The 21,759-nt window shown below is 36.1% G+C and overlaps 1 protein-coding gene and 1 long non-coding RNA gene across 7 annotated transcripts; one reads left to right on the plus strand and one right to left on the minus strand.

The window, feature by feature from the left end:
• The first annotated feature begins 10,994 nt into the window (after positions 1-10,994).
• LOC113288027 (lysine-specific demethylase JMJ25-like) lies at positions 10,995-18,003 on the plus strand. Of its 4 annotated transcripts, XM_026536958.1 has the most exons (14): positions 10,995-12,970; positions 13,475-13,519; positions 13,636-14,194; positions 14,290-14,420; positions 14,574-14,673; positions 14,752-14,884; positions 14,967-15,030; positions 15,125-15,821; positions 15,934-16,263; positions 16,641-16,988; positions 17,074-17,146; positions 17,264-17,349; positions 17,479-17,598; positions 17,699-18,003. In XM_026536958.1, the coding sequence occupies exons 3-14, from the start codon at positions 13,640-13,642 to the stop codon at positions 17,771-17,773; spliced, it is 2,712 nt and encodes a 903-aa protein (XP_026392743.1). In that variant the 5' UTR covers positions 10,995-12,970; positions 13,475-13,519; positions 13,636-13,639; the 3' UTR covers positions 17,774-18,003. The 4 variants fall into 4 exon arrangements, with proteins under 4 accessions (XP_026392743.1, XP_026392741.1, XP_026392740.1 ...); XM_026536956.1 differs by having other exon boundaries at positions 10,996-12,970; positions 13,475-14,194; XM_026536955.1 differs by lacking the exon at positions 13,475-13,519 and having other exon boundaries at positions 10,996-12,970.
• On the minus strand, positions 17,943-21,627 carry LOC113288028. Of its 3 annotated transcripts, none has more exons than XR_003330431.1 (4): positions 21,160-21,627; positions 19,606-20,932; positions 18,718-19,366; positions 17,943-18,478 (listed from the first exon to the last, which is right to left on the minus strand). It is a non-coding gene; the product is annotated as an uncharacterized LOC113288028 (long non-coding RNA). The 3 variants fall into 3 exon arrangements; XR_003330432.1 differs by having other exon boundaries at positions 18,718-19,074; positions 19,162-20,932; XR_003330430.1 differs by having other exon boundaries at positions 18,718-20,932.
• Between the last annotated feature and the right edge of the window lie 132 nt (positions 21,628-21,759).

Genomic DNA, 21,759 nt, shown 5'->3' on the forward strand with positions numbered 1-21,759 from the left:
TTAGAGGAAGACTCCAAACCTTCTAGGGAGATGCAACGTCGACTGAACCCTAACATGAAAGAGGTAGTTCGAAAAGAGGTGCTTAAGTTGTTAGATGCGGGTATTATTTACCCAATTTCAGACAGTAAGTGGGTCAGCCCTGTTCAGGTTGTCCCCAAGAAATCAGGTATCACTGTAGTCCAGAATGATAATAATGAATTAATCCCAACCCGAGTGACCACGGGATGGCGTGTGTGTATTTATAGGAAATTGAACAAGGTCACAAGGAAGGATCACTTTCCCCTTCCTTTTATCGACCAAATGCTAGAGCGATTAGCTGGACATAGTCACTATTGCTTCTTAGATGGCTACTCCGGTTATAATCAGATCGTTATTGCCCCAGAAGACCAAGAGAAAACCACTTTTACCTGTCCCTTTGGTACCTTTGCGTATAGACGCATGCCTTTCGGGCTATGTAATGCCCCTGCAACTTTTCAGCGTTGTATGATGAGCATATTTTCTGATATGGTAGAACGGTTCTTAGAGGTCTTTATGGATGATTTTTCAGTGTTTGGTTCATCTTTCGATGAGTGCTTGCATCATTTGACATTAGTGTTGACTAGGTGTAAGGAAAAAAATTTAGTGCTTAATTGGGAAAAATGCCATTTCATGGTTAAATCAGGAATTGTTAGGGCACATCGTCTCTTCAAAGGGTATAGAGGTAGACAAAGCCAAAGTTGACCTTATTAAGACTTTACAGGTCCCAAAAACCGTAAAAGATATTAGGTCATTCCTAGGGCATGCAGGTTTTTACCGTCGATTCATTAAGGATTTTAGCTTGATTTCTAGACCTCTTTGCAATTTGCTTGCAAAAGATGTTAAGTTTTCTTTGATGATGCTTGTTTAGAGGCTTTTGAGAAGCTTAAAACTTTACTCACTACTGCCCCTAGTCCAGGCACCTAACTGGAACCTACCCTTTGAGATTATGTGTGATTCTTCAGATTATGCTATAGGCGTCGTTTTAGGACAACGAGAAAACAAATTACTTCATGTGATTTATTATGCTAGCAAAACTCTGAATGATGCCCAAATGAACTACACAACTACCGAGAAGGAACTTTTAGCCATCGTGTTTGCCTTGGATAAGTTTAGGTCCTACCTATTAGGTTCTAAGATCATAATCTATACAGATCATGCTGCTTTGAAATACCTTTTATCTAAGAAGGATACCAAACCTAGATTGATTAGATGGATCCTATTGTTACAGGAATTTTCCCCAGACATTAGAGACAAAAAGGGTGCAGAAAATGTAGTAGCAGACCACTTGTCTAGGCTAGTTGTTAGTTCCCCTAGTGATTCCCTTCCTATAAGGGATAGCTTTCCTGATGAACAATTGTTCTCTGTTTCCCAATCACCTTGGTATGCAAATATAGTGAATTATCTTGTTACTGGTCGAACCCCTCAACATTGGGGTAAGCAAGATCGTTCTAGGTTTTTAGCCGAGGTTAAGCATTTCTTTTGGGACGATCCTTATCTGTTTAAGTATTGTCCGGACCAGATTATTAGGAGATGTGTATCTGAGAGTGACCAGTCTAGTATTATCTCCTTTTGTCATGAACATGCATGTGGGGGTCATTTTAGTGCTAAGAAGACTGCTGCTAAGATTTTGCAGTGTGGATTTTACTGGCCTTCGTTGTTTAAAGATTCCCATAGTCATTGTGTTTCTTGTGAGCGTTGCCAGAAGTTAGGAACCATTTCCCGTAGAAATATGATGCCTTTGAACCCTATTTTAGTGATTGAGGTCTTTGATGTGTGGGGCATTGATTTTATGGGTCCATTTCCTATTTCGTTTGGTTATCTTTACATACTTGTCGCTGTAGACTATGTGTCTAAGTGGGTTGAGGCGGTTCCGTGTAAAACGAATGACCACAGGGTCGTAGTCCAGTTTTTGAAAGAGAATATACTTACACGTTTTGGTACGCCGCGAGCTATAATTAGTGATGGAGGTTCACACTTTTGTAATAGACCGTTTGCTCTTTTAATGAAACAATACGGTATTACCCATAAAGTAGCAACCCCATATCACCCTCAGACTAGTGGTCAGGTAGAGGTTTCCAATAGGGAAATTAAACGTATTCTAGAGAAAACAGTTAATCCAAATAGGAAACTGGTCGTCGAGGCTTACTGATGCCTTATGGGCTTACCGTACTGCGTTTAAGACACCCATTGGAATGTCACCTTATCGTTTAGTGTTTGGAAGGCATGTCACCTGCCTGTTGAGTTAGAGCATCGAGCCTATTGGGCTATTAAGAACTTAAACTTTTCACTTGACAAGGCAGGAGCTCAAAGAAAGCTCCAGCTCAATGAGTTGGACGAGATTCGTAGAGATGCATACGATAGTGCTAAGGAGTATAAGAACAAAATGAAACTTGTGCATGATAGGAATATTTTACGAAAGTCATTTTCTCCAGGTCAAAAAGTTCTTCTGTATGACACTCGTTTGCATCTATTCCCCGGGAAGTTGCGCTCTCGGTGGACCGGTCCTTTTGTGGTCCGTACTGTTTTTCCTCATGGCGCTGTTGAGATTGAGACACCAGATGGTAGTAGTTCTTCGAAGGTTAACGGTCAGCGATTGAAGCCCTTTTTAGAGCCTTTTCCTACAGGTGATGTTGAGGAGGTCCCTCTGGAGGACCCTGTTTACCTTGATTGACCATCGAGGCGATTTTGTATGTTGTATAATATTTTTGTAGGTTTTTGGTTACACTTCACCCAGGTACTATCTTTCCGACTTCTCTCTTTACTATTTCCTCATGTTACTTATATTTTTGGTACTGTTCTTTGATTAGAAACATTGAGGACAATGTTAGATTTAAGTTTGGGGGTGGGGTAGAACTTTTTGTTACCTTTTCGTTGCAATAAATAAACTCCAGAGCCTAGAAATTTATCCCTATTAAGGATGGCACTAACCAATCTAAGTGGATGGAAGCATTTTGGTTGTAGGAGTTGAGGAACCAATCTGACTAGATGGCAACATCTAAAGAGTCTATTCATAAAAGCACAGAGCTCAGGTGTTAGAAATAACATGATAGTTTCACCATATCTCGTTGAGTCCTTTTCACTTCTGTTTTTATTTTGTTTTGTTTTTAAACTATGTTTCTCTAAGTGATTAGGTGGGGCTCACGATTCAAGTTGTTACCAATGCTAGGGTGAATTAGAGTGATTGAGATACAAAAAAAAAAAGAGACCAGACCAACTGGAATAAATTCAATAAAGTCGACCACTGGAACCCTTGTATATGCCAGTTGTGTTGACCTAGAGTTAGGATTATCGACCATGGTACCCTTGTATATGCCAGTGTGTTGATATTAGTCAGACCGTATCTCAGTCCATTAGGATAGGTTCATTTTGGCGGAGGCCTTCAGACAGATATGAGAAACACCGTTCACCTAGTAAACATCAAAACCATCTATGTTTTTCTATATCCATCTTCTTGATCTATCCATGTGATTAGTTTTGACTCCGGATATTGATGTCCATAGTGCGACTATCTGAGTAGAGCTCTGTCACTTCATATGAATTTTAGTATGCTTGAGTGCAAACTCGTGTACAACAATTGGAATTTCGCATCAGGGTACTTCCTCCTGTAGTCAATAAGTATGCCAACCAAGGAGATTCTTTAGTGCCTTCCAAGGTTCTGTGTAGATAGCTAGGGTCTGGAGTATAAAGGTTTTGTGGGTATACCTCTGGTAAGCCCTCCGGAGACAACACTCCGCCACTAAGGACACCTAGGGGTTTAAAGGCTTATTGCATACGCTAAATGCAATCGACGATGCCTGCGACAATGAGTTAGGATTTTATTTCTATTTTATTTTTGCTCGAGGACTAGCAAATAATAGGTTTGGGGGTATTTGATAGACACATTTTTGTGTCCGATTTGTCTCGATTCTATATATTGTTAGGGAACATTTTTGTACTTATTATGGTGTTTTATTTATTTGTAGGTATTTTTGGCCAATAAACATTTTTGGAAAAAATTGGCTCGAAAAGTTGTCGGAAAGCACCCGGAGGACATTTGTTGTTCGGACTCTCACTTTGGATAAGGGGTAACCTAATTACTAAGGGGCATCCCATTTCCAGGCAGTTTCTAATCGCACCCCTACCCTGGATAAGGGGCAACCATCTTCAAAATTTCAAAAACCAGGTTTTGGCGGGAAAATAGGTGCAGTGAAGAACAGTTTTGGCAATCGTGATTTGGAGGAGTTTGAAGTCGATTAAACCTCTGATTTTCATAGGATAGACTCCTTATGGGTCTAGGAATCTGATATGGGTGTTTAAATCGATTAGAATGGGCTCAATCGACGGATTTTTCTCACAACAGAAAATATGGAAAGTCACGTGTGTGACCTGTTTTGGGGAATTTTAGAGAGATTAAAGTGTTGTAAACTTTCCCAAAGATTTGTATCTATCTAAGGAAGAGTTTAGAATAAAAAGGAAAGCTCAGAAACGCGTAGAAATTCTAAAGAAGAAATTGCCACAACTTGGCCGTGAAGAGAAGGAAAGAGATTTTGGAAGATTTGGGAGAGTTTTAATCGGTATTTTTGATATAAATAGATGTCTTGGGTCATATAAAAGAGGCGTCGAGAGTTTGGGAACCTAAGGAGAGCCAGAGAAAAAGAAATCAGAGCTTTACCAAACTCTGTTTCTGTTGCTGCTGCTGAAGAGGAAGAACGCGAAGAACATTGACGCACGGGAAACAGTCGCAGAACAGTGTCATTGTTTAACAGCTGAAGAACATTAAGCTGTGCAGGGCAGTCGTATTCTAGGGTCTTAAAATCAGCGACAAAGCAACAGTACTTACAACAGTTTTCTGTAACAGTTCCATTGTAACAGCTGTTTTGCAACACCAATACACTGTTGCAAACAGTCTGTGTTATTACTTTTCACTTTTTTAATCATCTTTTGAGCAACAAACACATATTTTGAGATCATGATTAATATGAGGAGCTAAACCCCATTGCTGAGGCGATAGAGTAAGCTATTTTTCCAACAAAAAGTGGTATATTCTATTTTATCTTTTTATTTGCAATAATTATATGATTATTTGCCTTGAACTATTATTGAATATGATTTTTATTTGAGTGACTGTGATCTATTTTAATGGAGTATGCTTAGTTTTAAGACTTTTGATGCTTCATACTTGGTATTTACAATTACTACTTTTGAAAATCTACTTGTTGCAATATTTTAGAATCAAATTAAACGAGAAGATTGCATAAATATAAGTATTGGTTTAATCACTTTGAACTTGGAAAATAGTGGAATCTTAGCCTCAGTGTTTATTTTAGTATTGATATCATCTTTTATTGAGTTTGCTATAATTTTTAGTGAGTTTTCTATTTTAATATTATATTTTAAGTCTAATTAATATCCTTCACAAGTCTGAGAATCGAACCACTTTTACCACTATCTACAAATCACATCACTTACCTTTAGGGGGAGTATTAGCTTTGTTATTATAATATCAACAGCGGCATTGCGACATTTATGGATTGAATGTATACAAGTTATTGTGATGTTGAATTCGGGAATCAAGCGTATGTGTAATGGATTCTTGTAATTTGTTTATCCATATGATGTAAGAGTTTTGTCACTAAAATTGACAAAGGGGGAGATCGTTAGAGCATAGCTCGGTTGAACCCACCAAGCGTTGGTATGTCAAGTTTGGTTGTCATATTTTAGTGAATCAAAAGTCATTTAAAGAGTCGTTTGATTATGTACTAGAGTCAACTTCGTATAGGTTAGCTTGAAAGTATTAGGATATGAGACATTGCAAGTATTACGAAGACTTGAAGAAGTGAAGAAGTAAGGAGCTACATCGACAACGTCATCCTTCCACTTGAGGTTAGTGATATTTGATTTGAACTGTTTCATTCCCTAACGTATCTTTCAAGTCGTGCATATTGAAAACATAACTGCGAAGCATGAATGATTAAACTCTAGTTATACATAGTATTAAGGAATACAATACGAGGTTTATTGCTTAACCGTTAAACTTTGTATATAAGAGTTTGAATGCTATTGTGATTATGTATGGGTATGAGGTGAAGATTTCATCATAGGAAACAATGTATTATATTCGTTTAAAGGAAGTAAATTCATGAACTTGTTTTGTGAATCGAAAGGGAAATCGCTAGGCTTATTGGTATTGTTATTCATTGCATATCTTTTGAACTACCAATATATGTGATTAATATAACTGCTCATGACTTGTTTATGTTCTTGATAAAACTATTCACAAGGACTGACTTTTGTATTGGTATGACTTTTATTAGTGGAACCGATCTTAAGTAATCACCTGAGATGGTACGATCGATTTAGTGTTATTGGTATGACCAACTCTAGGCAAAGGGGAACCGATCCTAGTAAGAGGTGCAACCGATCATAAGAGGGGAATCGATCCTTGTAAGAGGTGCAACACGTTTCTAGATATTGGGAACCGATCCTATGAACATGTGCAACACGTTTTTAGACATTGGGAACCGATCCTATGGATATGTGCAAAAAATACAAGTTAGAAACCATATATATGTGGGAACCGATCCTAGTACCTAGTCCACCGAATTTTTGGAAAGTTAGTGTGACTAAATCCAGTACTCACATGGAGGTAGAACCGAAACTTGTTTTGGTAGAACCGTGAAACCCATGAGTGGTGATTGAGTGTTCTTGATCAATCGCATAGTTCTTGAAAGTCAGATGAGCCAATTTTAAACTTGTTTGGAAGTGTGGAAAATCGGTTTCAATATTGTAAGTATGAAAGAGGACTTACAAAGTAAAGATGTCGACATTCTTTGAACATATGCAGTAACGCTTATCTTTTATTGTTCAAAGATATTCCTTAATAGCTAAAGGAAAAAAATACCGGATCGAAAAATAAATTGAGAATCTTTTAATTAAGGTTTTTAATTTTATTTTTGGAAAATGAAAATTAGTAATGTACATTTCCTAGTTGGAGATTTTCTTAGAGATTTTCGGTCAATGTTTGGACAAAGCATTTCCAGGAATTATGGAAACCGAATTTGGAATATATTGCATATCTTGAGAATATTTTCGGTTTTGGAAATTCCTTGGTCTATAAATATCAAAGTTTGTATTTCGAGCAAACTAATCCTCAGAGCCAGCAAAACTACCTAGTTGTGTTGTTACTGGTGGAGCCACCTATTCGGAGAGCAAAGTAACCTAATTAAACAAAATCTCTTACGACCGCTCGGTTTAAAGACTTCTTTGGGATTGAGAAGCTCTGTTAGTACCATTGGTGGGAAACTAGATGATTGCGGTTTATTATTAGTTTTCGATTGATTTGATTGACTAACGCTTGTTGAACTTTGATTGCACCTAGTTTGTTTATGCTTGGGAATCTTCTCTTCTGATATAAGATTCACTCAAACTAGATCGAAGTTTCGACGGGGATCTTTAGACTGTTTGTAGATCTAAAGACGTCTTGTGATAATCCACTCTTAACAGATTCCGTTCTGTGCCTGATTGATCACAAGAGGTTCAAGTTGACTGTGTGCAGGTATTTATTGAAGATCTAAGAAGATTTGAAGACAAGATTTCTGATTTGGGTTCATAATCTTTGGTGTGCACAATACTTGTTTCAGTTAAAGAGGATCCAACTATAATCGATTTATCCTTGTGATAGATTGGATTGGGTAGTTGAGTAAATCGTCATCAATACAATTCTTTGTGATTCAAAGTATTGATTGCAATATCTTGACAATTACTTTGGTAGTTTTTATTAGATAGATCTAAGGACCTGACAAAGGAGTTTATTGGGATAAACGGAAGAGTCTTTTGTAGAACTCACATCACTTGGTTGAAAAGAGTTGTTACCAAACAGATTTGTTGTTCTTTTACTGTATGGAATACAAACCAAAGGAATTGTTCCAAGTACGTGACTTATTACAAGTTGGAGGCGTGGGAATACAGACGAAACTAGGTGAACTATAGATTTAGTTGCTTGGTCTCAACTATACGAAGTTGGTTTAATTTGGTATATCGGCTTAATCCTGAGAGTATTCAATTCTGGACAAGGTCCCGAGGTTTTTCTGCATTTGCGGTTTCCTTATTAACAAAATCTTGCTATGTTTTTTACTTTTCTATTTCCGCAATTCTAATTGTTTTTGTTATAATTAGAAGTAAAATACACAAACGTTAATTCCTATTTACTTGATAGTAATCCTATTGTGTTTGGTTAAGTCCGAACTCTTTATCAAGTAAACATACTTCGTTGTTGTATTGTCTCGATATCGTATTCATAGACGATCATACGAAGTGTGAACCGATTAGTTGTATTGTCTCAACTCAGTCCATAGACAATCACTTTCGGAGAAATGACTTATAGGTGAAAAAGTTTTAGATTGAGGTATATTTGGGAACCCTCGTATTTTCAGGTTCACGGATCATAAAATATGAGTTTCACATACATTTTTGAAGCCGGGTCAGAAAGATGCAATATCATGATTTTACGATTTTAGTCTTTGTCGAAAATCCATCACTAACACACATAAATAGTAAACCAAAGAGAAATGACAGTTGGATATGGAAGGGAATGCTAACTGGTATATACCAAATTAAGAAATGTTGCTATTGAGAATTAGGAAATTGCAGGAATATTGATATGTGGGATGATTTTTGGATCCCAGACACTAAAATACCTATGCACAAACCTGTTATAAGCACCGATGACTTAAAGAAGGTTAGTGATTTGATAACTGATGCTACATGTGCATCTTCCTCTCCCTGGGAACTAGTGATCCTCAATACGGGTTGGGGATAAAATTGTAATTTAGGAGGGATTACTGATTTAATGCAGAATTCGTATAGAAGGAAATTAGATTTCTAGGAGGTTTGAGAAACCTAACCAAAGTAAGGAAGTATACCTAAATAAGGAAATACTTCCTAGACAAGGTAATATACCTAGATAAGGAAATATATCTATAAAAGGTATTATTCCTAGATAAGGAAATAGATTCCTTAAAGGTTTGAGAAACCAAACCAAAAGCTATAAATAGAGATGTTTAGCTCATAGCTAACACATATGGAGTGTGGTTTGTGATACAGACACACTTAGATCTAGAGTGTGGTTTGTGATACAGACACACCTAGATCAGAGAGGGAGGTTTGTGAGACAAATCACCTAGAGAGAAGTTTGTGAGACAATTAATTATTATAAAAGCAATCTTAGTAAAACAGTTTAAGGTTATCGACTATTTAGAGAGATTGTATGCGTAACAAAGAGAGAATTATAATAGTTTTCTTGTTCATAATCTAGAGAAGACACTTCTTCGAATCTGGTTTCTTGTGTCTTCTGTTTTCTAGTTTTCATCTATTATTATTCTGAATTCCGCCTTTATAATATTAGTCACCAAGGTACGAAGATCAATACGTATCAAGTTGGTATCAACAACAAGGTTCGTTTCTTTTAGGGAAGATTCCAGTGGTTTATGGTCTTCACTAGATCTCTCTACAAAAAACTTGGTGAGGTACTCGAGAAGCAAGGAGACGTTTAAAGAACAAGGAAACCAAAGATGGGAAAGTCAGTTGATGATCCTAAGCAAAGAAAACCACAAACTACGGAAGAGAAGGTGGCTACGATACAAACATACATGAAGTCGCATACACCCAAGCCGAAGACGAAGAAAAAGACTACGTTTTCATCTGGTGTTTTTGAAGAAAATGACGAGGAAGAAGAAGAAGAACCACTCAAAGAAGATTGCATTATGGAGCGAAGAGTGACTAGTATCTTCCTCTCTCCGGGAACTAATGATCCTCAAGACGGGTTGAGGATATAATTTTAATTTAGGAGGAATTACTGATTTAATGCAGTATTCCTATAGAAAGAAATTAGATTCCTAGGAGATTTGGGAAACCTCACCAAAGTAAGGAAGTATACCTAAATAAGGAAATACTTCCTAGACAAGGTAATATACCTAGATAAGGAAATATACCTAGAAAAGGTATTATTCCTAGACAAGGAAATAGATTCCTTAAAGGTTTGAGAAACCAAACCAAAAGCTACAAATAGAGATGTTTAGATCATAGCTAAGATATCTGGAGTGTGGTTTGTGATACAGACATCCTTAGATCTAGAGTGTGGTTTGTGATACAGACACACTTAGATCAGAGAGAGAGGTTTATGAGACAAATCACCTAGAGAGAAGTTTGTAAGACAAATAATTATTGTAAAAGCAAGCTTAGTAAAACAGTTTAAGGTTATCCATTGTTTAGAGATATTATGAGAGTAACAAAGAGAGAATTGTAATAGTTTTCTTATTCATAATCTAGAGAAGATATTTTTTTCGAATTTGGTTTCTTGTGTCTTCTGTTTTCTAGTTTACGTCTACTATAATTCTGAATTCCGCCTTTATAATATTAGTCACTAAGGTACATAGATCAATACGTATCAATTGATCACAAAACCTGGGACCTAGTGACACTGGATAAATGTTTTGATGACCAAACAATAGAAAAAATAAAGAAACTTTGAATACATGTGGAAGACAAGTTGGACACACCAAGATGGACCTTAAACGAGAAAAGTATGTTTTAGGTTAAATCTCTTTATAGTCATATAAACTCAGGTGGTATTGTTGATAAAAAATGAAGGCAGCTCACTCCATATTTCCAAATAGTATGCAAGTGCCGGCTGTTATCCCTGATATAGAGACTAAGTGTAAACTCTGTAATGAGAGTCAAGAAACACTTACCAGTTTGTTTTGCATTGCAATTACGCCTCTCAGGTATGGATGCACTTTAATTTTAATATGGATTTTTATTAGAAATGGTACTGTCTCTTTCCATGATTGGTTAACTGATTGCTTTGCAAACCCTAAAAAAGGAGAGCATGATATTGACTGGCAAGTCCTCTGTAGTACTGTTCTTTGGTTCATATGGAAAGCGGGGTGCGATGTAGTTTTCAAAAAGGATAGGCAGAATGGTGCAGTTACAACAAATAACATAATCAAATTTATATATAAACAAACCACGCTATAGCATTATGGATGATCTTTATTACAGTCCAAACAATAATGAAACACTACAGATTACTACTACTCTTAGAAGCTGGACTCCACAGACAACTGTTATAAAAGAAAAAAGAAAAATGGCTCTCACAATAAGCATTGCTTTGACTATGATGGACTCCACACCAAAATATGGAATTGGACTAACTTTATGTGACTATACATGTGCAGTTAGAGAACCTAGAGGATTCCACACTGACTGTACAACCAGAGAGGAGTTAGAAAAAATTGGAGTTGACGCGGCTTTCCAGTGGGCAACACGTTAGAGTGGGCACATAATTTCTTTTAGGAGTGATTCAGAACCAACCTTGTTGTTGCTGATAGGAATGTATGCAAAAGCTCTCCAACAGAGATACAAGATCAGTGAAGATTTCGGAAACAAAGAAAAAATTGATATAAATTTTATAGTCCAAGATTTTACTTTAATAAGGAGAGACAATGTATTTTGGGCTGCAAAAATTGCTGTTTTTTGTAACAAATTTGTGATCAAACATAGCTAGGTTGACCACAACCTCTGGGCAATCTTGACTTATCTAAATATGCAAAACTGAAACGTAGATGTAATGATGTATCGTTGCTCCAATTATAGATCTAATGGTACCTTTCTATCAATGTATCGAGGATCCTCAATTTACTAAAAGAAAAAGGAAAAAACCTACAATGCCTGTCATTTCCAAAAAATATAAGTTAAAAATAATAAAATCTAAAGGTTGTTAACGTTGTTAACTTGTGTATGCATGCAGAGGTTAACATGCCTCTTATAAGTACTCCCTCCGTCTCTAAAAGATAGGTTTGTTTGGTTTTCACGAAAATTAAGAAAACCAATCATTGTAACCACTTTTTCATGTTTTTTCCTAATCTATCCTTGGTCCCCACTCATTTGTTATAAGAGAGATGGGAGAGAGAAATGGTCACCACAGAGAAAAGGGAGAGAGAGAAGTGATCCCTCTATGAATATACTAGTAAAATCATCACATTTGACTTTCCACATATGGAAACAAGTCTATTTTTTTGACATATCCAAATAAGAAAATAAGTCTATCTTTTTGAGACGGATGGAGTATAATATTAATACTTCGGGAATAGATTTAGTCCAAGTACTTTAAAAAAAAAAAAAAAAAAAAAAGAAGAAAGTGAGGACACGATCTTAAATTGGAGTGCTAATGTCATCTTGTTGATGTCAAATTGTCCATCAACTAAAGTTGTAATCTTCCGAGAAATTAATGTCGTTGGATCCTGTGTGACTACCAAGTTAGACTCAAAAGTCTCAAGTCAAGGATAGGTGTATTTTTTTAATTTTTCTTGGATGAACTGGCTAGTTCGCTGATATTAACTTTCTTTCTCGTCCACAGTGACACAGTCCACAGCAAAAACGTGAACTTGCCACTAATACCCATACCCCCTTCAGTGGTAAAATAAATTATCACCAATAAAATCCCCAGTGACACAGTCACAAAATTGTATGGCGGAAAGAACAAAAAATGGAGCAATATAACCGAAACTGTTTCCTATATCTGGAATCCACAAGTTTGTAAATAATCCACAGTATTCTCTTCTTCAAATGGTGAAGGTCCCACTGGATCTTCTTCTCCTCTTCCCGGAGAGGGAGACAAAAACGATAAGAGTAGTAATCCGCAATTCTCGTAGGTTAATAAGAGTCCAACCAACCTTTATTGTAAAGAAGAAACATAAATACGTTTCCCAATTCGAAAACTAACACAGAATCAAATTAAAAACACACATAAAATCTTAGCGACTTTAATTACCTCCAGAATTTCCTTTTTAGAGAATTTTCCCAATATCTTCATCTGTTTCTATCTATAAATATATTTTCTTTCTTCTTTTTTCTTATCTCATTCTGATATATATATACCGATCATCTCAATGCATGATAACAACGTTTGCTAAAGGTGATCATCTCTTCCTTCTGTTCCATTTTATTCCGATTCTGTTATTATCTAGATTGTTCTCAATCTAAATATCATGAGTTTTGAAGCTTTATTGATCTGTATGATTGAATTCATTAGCTCAGAATCCTCAAATTGTTTTTTTTTTTTACTTTCCTGGATGAATGAGGATTTGAAAGTGCTTGAATTAGGCTTATTCAATCACATAGTATAGGTTCGGGAGATCAATTAGTCAATTCTGTAACAATAACTTGATAGGTATAGCTCAATTCGGTTAATGTAAGAAGATTATCAATTTCTCTGTCTAATTTGTTCTAACCTAATAAACATACCTTGGTCACTTGAGTTAGAGGAATAAGTTGAATCGCATTATATGGTTGGTATCAAAACATTTCTAATCCAAACTTGAATACTTGATACATTGACAGTAATTACTGTAAATGGATTACTAACTGATTCTACATCACCCTTTTTGTTTTGATTATTTTTTTTTTTTTTTTTTGGCAGTTATGACTGTTAGGATTGTGTCGATGGACAATGTCATCATTCTTGGTTTGATTTTAGATTGATTTTAGATACTAGATTTTAAGATAGAGCTTAATTGGATTTCCTTAAATCTAATATGATGACTCTGCCTAATGTTTGTTGTACCTCTCTTCTTTCTCTAGATAAATGGCGATACTTGCACCGGCAAATAGTATGCAGAGCTTAATACAGACTTCAGAAGTTGGTTGGAATTTTTCAGTGGAAACAAAAAGACTTCAAGGATTCTCCCTGACACAAAAAAGAACTTCCATTAACAGGAAAAGGAAGAGAGTTGGAGAAATACCGGTTTTTGATGTTCCTAAGAAAGAACCGTGTAATCAAAGGAGTGCAAGAGTATCAAAAATGGTTCTTTCTGATGAGTCAGAAGAGGAGCAGCTTCCACCAAAGAAAATGGGGGAGCGACAACGGTTTAAACGCGCAAAATTGAGAATGGTTCTCTCTGACGAGTCAGAAGAAGGGCAGATTCCATCAAAGAAGCAAAGAGTGCGACTGAGTTTTGATAGCGAGGAAGTTACAAGGACTACTAGAAGGTCAAGATGTTCAGTAGAGAAAAATTCGGACCCAGAAAGTTTAACTTCTACTTCTTCTACATCAGTTTCTTCCTCTTCTTCCTCTAGCATAGCAGCAAATGAGGAAAATATCGCGAAGACGCGCAGCATGAGGAAAGCCAAGGCAAGAAATGTACTCTTCAGCATAATTTTCCTTGTTTCATTCAACAATTGTTCACAGTGTAACCATCCTTCTTATGACTGAAGGGTTTTTCTTTCTTGTTTCAGGATACAACAAATAAGAATGGGGAGAAGAAGCGAGTGAGGTGTCATCAATGTAACAGAAATGACAGAAAAACTGTTGTTCAATGCGACAATTGTAAACAATCACTATACTGTATCCAGTGCATCAGGAAATGGTATGTTCCTCTTCCGAATCACCAACTTTTATCTGATTATGAGTTTGTGATTCTAGTATTAAAGTCTTCTATCATGCACTATTATTTTTCTACTCACATATACTATTTATACTTTGATCTTCATGGTGGTGTCCTGTTTTCCTTGTGAAATAGGTATCCTGAGTTATCAGAGGTGGAAATTTTTGAGACTTGCCCACTTTGTCGTGGAAATTGCAACTGCAATCTATGCCTAATCAAACATAGAGCTTTCAAGGTAGGTTGGCAATTTCATTACTGCAATGATCTTTAGTATTGTTTGTATTTCTGCTAAATTGATGGTTACAATTTATAGAGCACCCAAGGGGATGTTGTCAAACCCAAAATAATCCAGCATGCTCAGTATTTGGTCCACTCTCTTCTTCCATTTCTGAAGCAAATTCATGAAGAGCAGTCTTTGGAGATGGAGGTTGAGGCTGGAATTCAAGGTAGAAGTTATTAAAAAAACCGTCACAACCTTTTGCTGTATAAAAATCTTGTTATTGTTAATAATTTTTTTTTCGTGAACAGGAATATCTTCGTCTGAAATACAACTGACAGAGGCACCATTTTACAGTGACGAGCGTGTTTACTGGTAGGTTTTTCTTCATTACCTGGGGTCACTATTCCATTTTCTTTGTCCCGTGATTTTGTTTTTCCCTTAATGATCTGTTGCTGCTTGGGTGCAGTAACAACTGTGCAACTTCAATTGTTGACCTACATAGGAGCTGCCAGAGCTGTACTTATGAGCTGTGTCTTAGCTGTTGCCGGGAGATTCGCAAAGGAAACCTTTTAGGTGGTGCCGATGAAGTATTATATAATTACTCATACCGAGGGTTTGACTATATGCACGGAGGGGATCCTCTATCAGAGTCATCTGATGTCAGCAGATGCATGGATCAGGTTGAGACATTTACTAAATGGTATTCCCATGATAATGGAGCTGTTCCTTGTCCTCCAAAAGAAATGGGTGGTTGTGGTAACCAAATTTTGGAGCTTAAGAGAATCTTTCCTAGCTATTGGATTCCGGATTTAAAAATCAAAGCCGAAGAAATAGAAAAAACTTACGAGGTTGGGCGGTCTCTCACCCATTACAACGTTATTACTACCAACAATGAGATGCTACGAAGAGCAGCTTCTAGAGAAAAATCTGATGACAATTTCTTATATTGTCCATCTTCAATGGATATACTAGATCTGGTCAGCTTCCAAAAACACTGGATTAAAGGGGAACCAGTAATCGTTCGCAATGTGCTTGCAAGGACAACTGGTTTGAGTTGGGAGCCAGACGTTATGTTACGTGCAATGTCTTGCAATGTGGATATGGAAACTGGCGCAGAACTGTCAGAAGAAGTGAAGGTTATCGACTGCCTTTCTGGTTGCGAGGTTAGCTCAATTAATATGTCTTATTGTTGTTGGACTTTTTGATAATTGTTTCCTCGATGAATAAACTAAACTGTTCTATTACATTTAACGACTTCTTGGTAATGAAATGCAGGTTCAAATTAGCGCTCAACAATTTTTCAAAGGGTATACAGCTGGTAGGGCATATAAAAACTCCTGGCCTGAGATGCTTAAGCTGAAGGATTGGCCCCCGTCTGCTAAATTTGAGGACTACTTGCCCCGTCACTCCGATGAATTCATCACTGCACTACCATTCCAAGAGTACACGGATCCCACCCATGGTTTACTTAATCTAGTGGTAAAGCTGCCAGATGAGTGTATAAAGCCAGATATGGGACCTAAAACATATATTGCTTACGGCATTGCTGAGGAGCTTGGAAGAGGGGATTCTGTTACCAAGCTTCACTGCGACATGTCTGATGCGGTATGCTTACATAATCAGATCTTTTTCTGTTTTTTATATGTTCTTATATACGAGGATATGTATAATAACCGATATACCATCTCATCTTACGCTTAAGATACTCCTTCAACAAGTGTTCCTCAGCAAATTAGATACTGTGGTTCACGTTTCCTTGTCACTATCTGGAGTAATTAACTTACTATCATCTCTATCGTATTATTGTGTTTGGCAAAAGCGTTTATCAACCAGCGATAATACTGATACTAAAAAACAACTTGTACTAAAGATGTCAGTGCGGGTTAGGATTGGGTTGCTGATTGTTTTACTAATACTAAACGTGCTTTTTCTGCATTTATGTGTGGGCTTGCTCAACTTCAATTTTTTTTCTTCTGGTGCAGGTGAATATATTGACACACACATCAGAAGTAGTTCTGACTGAGGAACAACGATCCATAGTGCAAATGCAGAAAAAGAAACATAGAGCCCAGGATGCAAAGGAACGTCTAGGTCTAAGTCCAATGGATCAGGAAATCCAACATCGTAACATCGCAGCTGAAACTAATAGACCACGTGATGATGATGATGATATTGCAAACCCAACTTTCCCAGGCTTCGCTCCACCTGAAGAGGAATCAGGTAGTGCTCTATGGGATATTTTTCGGAGAGAAGATGTTACCAAACTCCAAAGATACCTTAGAAATCACTCTAAAGAATTCAGACACACCTATTGTTCTCCAGTTGAGAAGGTAATTGTTATATAAGTGAATGCCTTATATTATTCACTCATACATCGGAAGTTGTTAATCTGAACGGCTGTCTAAAATGTAACAGGTAGTTCATCCCATTCACGATCAAACATTCTATTTGACTATTGAGCATAAAAGAAGCCTTAAGGAGGAATTCGGTATGTTCTAGTGATCTAGTAATGCTTTGCTGCTGTCTTAACACTTTTCTTCGTAGCAACAGTCTCAAAAGTGCAACTTTAACTCTATTCTATCATCAACTTTAACTTTTCTTTTAGGCATCGAACCATGGACATTTGAGCAAAAAAGAGGGGAGGCAGTCTTTATTCCTGCTGGGTGTCCACATCAAGTCAGAAACCTTAAGGTATTATTTTGTTTCTTCTTCAACAGTTTTAAGTAGGTTTCCTTTCCTTTCCTAGTACCCTTGTGATGTTAACTGGTTCCTAATGATGTATTATCTTTTCATCTGTCTTCGTGTTCCATCTTTTGGCAGTCGTGTACAAAGGTTGCACTCGATTTCGTCTCTCCCGAAAACATTGGTGAATGCTTTAGATTGATGGAGGAATTTCGGAAACTTCCCAAGAATCACAGAGCCAGGGAAGATAAGCTTGAGGTATAGTGTGAGTTTGAATTTCTAAACCATGAACAAAAGAATATTTTTTGTTTTCTTGTGTCACTGACTTCAATCATCAATGAATTCTTTTTCTGAACAGATTAAGAAAATCACACTTCACGCTATCAACCAAGCAGTGAAGGATTTAGAAGACCTGACCTGTTCAAAAAAGTAATTGTTGCCTGTTCAAAATAAATAAATTTGGAGGGCCTGGTGGCGTCTTGAATGAAGTAGAGTACATCTAGAGGCAAAACCTAATTATATACAAAAGGTATCCCCCCAGTTCTAGTGAGTGCTGCTCCCAGCCAGATCAATTTTTGAGTTCTCGTTTTAATGTGGGAAAATAGTTCAAGAGCATTGTAATTGATATTTGTATATAATATAGTATACATCTCTTGAACACCATACATGGTTCCATAGAAGTTTATACAAAAACCTCTCAGAATTGACAGGATTGTGCTGCCGCTTCTTAACCAACGAGTATTTCACTCCCAGCATCATTCATATGGTTATGTGACTCATGTTTCAAACTTCCAATATCTAAAGATATGCTGTCCAGTGCAGTGCAGTTTAAACAATCATTCTAGGTAAACGGAAGGGTTTTTGGCTGCTTTCTAATTAGCAAGGTGACCATACATTAAAAACATGGAAAAATCAAAAATAAATTCAGTCCAAGTGGGAACAGTTTGAACATACCTCGAAGCCTATGCCTGAATATCAAATGAAACATTGAAGTATGGTTGAAGACGTGCATCTTCTTTTGAACCATGAGCAAGCTCTTCAGAGTTGAGACGGAGGTTTTCGGGAGCTTCACATAACGTGTCTTCAAGAAATTAAGAGAGAAAAATACCCTGTACTGCAGTGGTAAAAGTTTTTTTGCCTGTCAAAGAAAAACACTTGTTAGCATTTCAGAGACAGTGTTTGGAGTTGAAACATATCATCAAGACTCTTTCCCGTAACTCTTGCTCTTAGCCAATGCTTCCAACAACACAATATAGATGTTAATGTAGATATCCTTATGAATAATTGACAATGTTTTGCGAGTATTTCAAAATAAATAAAGTTGTATCTCTAAATTCATAAATAAATTCAGTCCAAGTGGGAACAATTTGAACATACCTCGATGCCTATGCCTGGATATCAAATGAAATATTGAAGTATGGTTGAAGACGTGCATCTTCTTTTGCACCACTAGCAAGCTCTTGAGAGTTGAGACGGAGGTTTCGGGAGCTTCACATAATGTGTCTTCAAGAAATTAAGAGAGAAAAAATACCCTCGTTAACATAAAGATGTCACTGTACTGCAGTAGTAAAAGTCTTTTTTCCCGTCGAAGAAAATCACTTGTCAACATTTCAAAGACTGTGTTTAGAGTTGAAACATATCATCAAAACTCTTTCCCGTAACCCTTGCTCTTAGCCAATGCTTCCAACAACACGATGTAGATGTTAGTGTAGATATCCTTATGAATTATTGGCACTGTTTTGCGAGTATTTCAAAATAAATAAAGTTGTATCTCTAAATTCAAAAATAAAATCAGTCCAAGTGGGAACAGTTTGAACATACCTCGATGTTTATTCCTGAATATCAAATGAAATATTGAAGTATGGTTGAAGACGTGCATCTTCTTTTGAACCACTAGCAAGCTCTTGAGAGTTGAGATGGAGGTTTTCGGGAGCTTCGTATAATTTGTCTTCAAGAAATTAAGAGATAAAAATACCCTAATTAACATAAAGATGTCACTGTACTGCAGTGGTAAAAGTTTTTTTGCCTGTTAAAGAAAAACACTTGTTAGCATTTCAAAGATTGTGTTTGGAGTTGAAACATATCATTAAAACCCTTTCCCATAACCCTTGCTCTTAGCCAATGCTTCCAACAACACGATATAGATGTTGATGTAGATATCCTTATGAATAATTTACACTGTTTTGCGAGTATTTCAAAATAAATAAAGTTGTATCTCTAAATTCAAAAATAAATTCAGTCCAAGTGGGAACAGTTTGAACATACCTCGATGCTTATGCCTAAATATCAAATGAAAGATTGAAGTATGGTTGAAGACGTGCATCTTCTTTTGAACCACTAGCAAGCTCTCGAGAGTTGAGACGGGGGTTCTCGGGAGCTTCGCATAATGTGTCTTCAAGAAATTAAGAGTGAAAAATACCCCAGTTAACATAAAGATGTCACTGTACTGCAGTGGTAAAAGTCTTTTTGTTTGTCAAAGAAAAACACTTGTTAGCATTTCAAAGACTGTGTTGACTTGAAACATATCATTAAAATTCTTTCGGCTAACCCTTGCTCTTAGCCAATGCTTCCAACATCACCATATAGTGTTAGTGTCGATATCCTTATGAATAATTGACACTGTTTTGCGAGTATTTTAAGAAAATCTAAAATCTTGATATGCTAATTGGCTTTTGGTAATTTATATACCCGTATACATGTTAAGGTTTAATAAAGAATTAGTATTTTATTTCATTGGGAACTGTGTTGTTCTGTCTTATTTTAATAGAAATTGATTTTTCTAGCATTAAAAACAACAACTCTTGTTCTCAATGTAAAAAATTACGGTTTTCAATGAAATAAAACAAATAATAAATCTTTTCCCATTTCAAAAAATTATTGGTTTAGTGAATCTTAACATGCTAATTTTTTCAACAAATGCCTATCTAACAAAGCAGTAAAGTTATTTAGTGTTTTAAACTGACGTAAGATTGAAAGGAGATATCTTTTTATTAGAGCAGTAACTTTTCTGCAAATGCCTTTTAACAAGACTACCATAAAAATATCATTAGGTTTTCTTCAAGAAAAACATTCCAATTACTATTATCCTTGAGAGATGCCTACCATCAGTTCTTATTATTTTACCTACCCATTAGTCCCCTCCACTGCGGCGGCAATTTTGATTGCTACGGTGTCTTTGGATATTGGGAAGGAAATCCATTACTAAGGATCATATTTCTGAAGAGGGGATCCAAAATCTACCATCTCCATGGATTTTGAATTCCCTTAATTTTGGGGAATTATATTCATATTCCCTATCATTGTTGGGAAAGTAATTCAATTCTCTCCAACCAAACATGCCAATATGTTTTCATTAGAAGAAGAAAAAGCCACTTCCATATGGTTTTGCTCGAGGAAGGTCAGAAGTTACCTTCAGAAAGATCTATAGGACATACACTTAAAATTTGCAGGATAAGATCTATAGGGTATCCAAATGCCCTGCTAACCTTCGGAAAGGAGAATTTACAAGATAAGATCTATAGGGTATCCAAATGCCCTGCTAACCTTCAGAAAGGAGAATTTCCAGGATAAAAATACACTCCTGTCTTCCTAACTGAAAAAGTCAAAATATTAAGTGAGTCATACGAAATATCATGACTAACCCTTAACTAACCCTATTTAATATTATATTATTGCTAAAATTAAAATTAATGTATTAAAAAATATAAATTGGGTAATATTATTATTTTAGGAAAATAGAATAACCATATCAAAAGAATCTCAAACATAAAATCTTTTTTTGATTAAAAAGTTAACACGAATTAAGTTTAATAAACATACCTTAATAAAACAAATAATTTGCAGCATCAGCTTTTAAATCATTGGAACACGAATTGTTTGGTGAGGAAAAACTTTTCGACAAAGTCTCAAAAAATTTGTACTGAATCTCCCAACGCTAAACGACAAAAAAATGAAATCGTCTTCTAGAAAACGGATCGTTTGTTAAAGAAAAACTTTCCTGCGAAGTCTCACAAAATTTCTATTATATCTCCCAACATTACACCATAAAAAAAATCATTTCCAAATCATTCGAAAACGACAGAAATAAGATACATCATCTCTAGATCACCCGAACATTAAGTTTGAGATGGTCATACCACAACGCTTGGAACTCCCAGAACAACTTAATACCTATCTTCATGTCCATCTAGATCAATAAGTGCTGAGAGTAAATTAGCTTTGAAGATTCTTGCAAAAACATCTCTAATCAATAACATCAAACATCATACCTAAAACATTGAAAAAAAAGATGAGATCTACAATCAATAATGGATTGGTCCCTATTTATAGAGATAATAAAAACGTGTGGAGTAGGAAAGTAGGAAATAGTAAAATAACAAAAATAACCATAAGTAAATTAGGGTTTAAAGGACAAATTAG

The sequence above is a fragment of the Papaver somniferum genome, chromosome 6 (assembly GCF_003573695.1).
Source record: "Papaver somniferum cultivar HN1 chromosome 6, ASM357369v1, whole genome shotgun sequence".
NCBI lineage: Eukaryota > Viridiplantae > Streptophyta > Magnoliopsida > Ranunculales > Papaveraceae > Papaver > Papaver somniferum.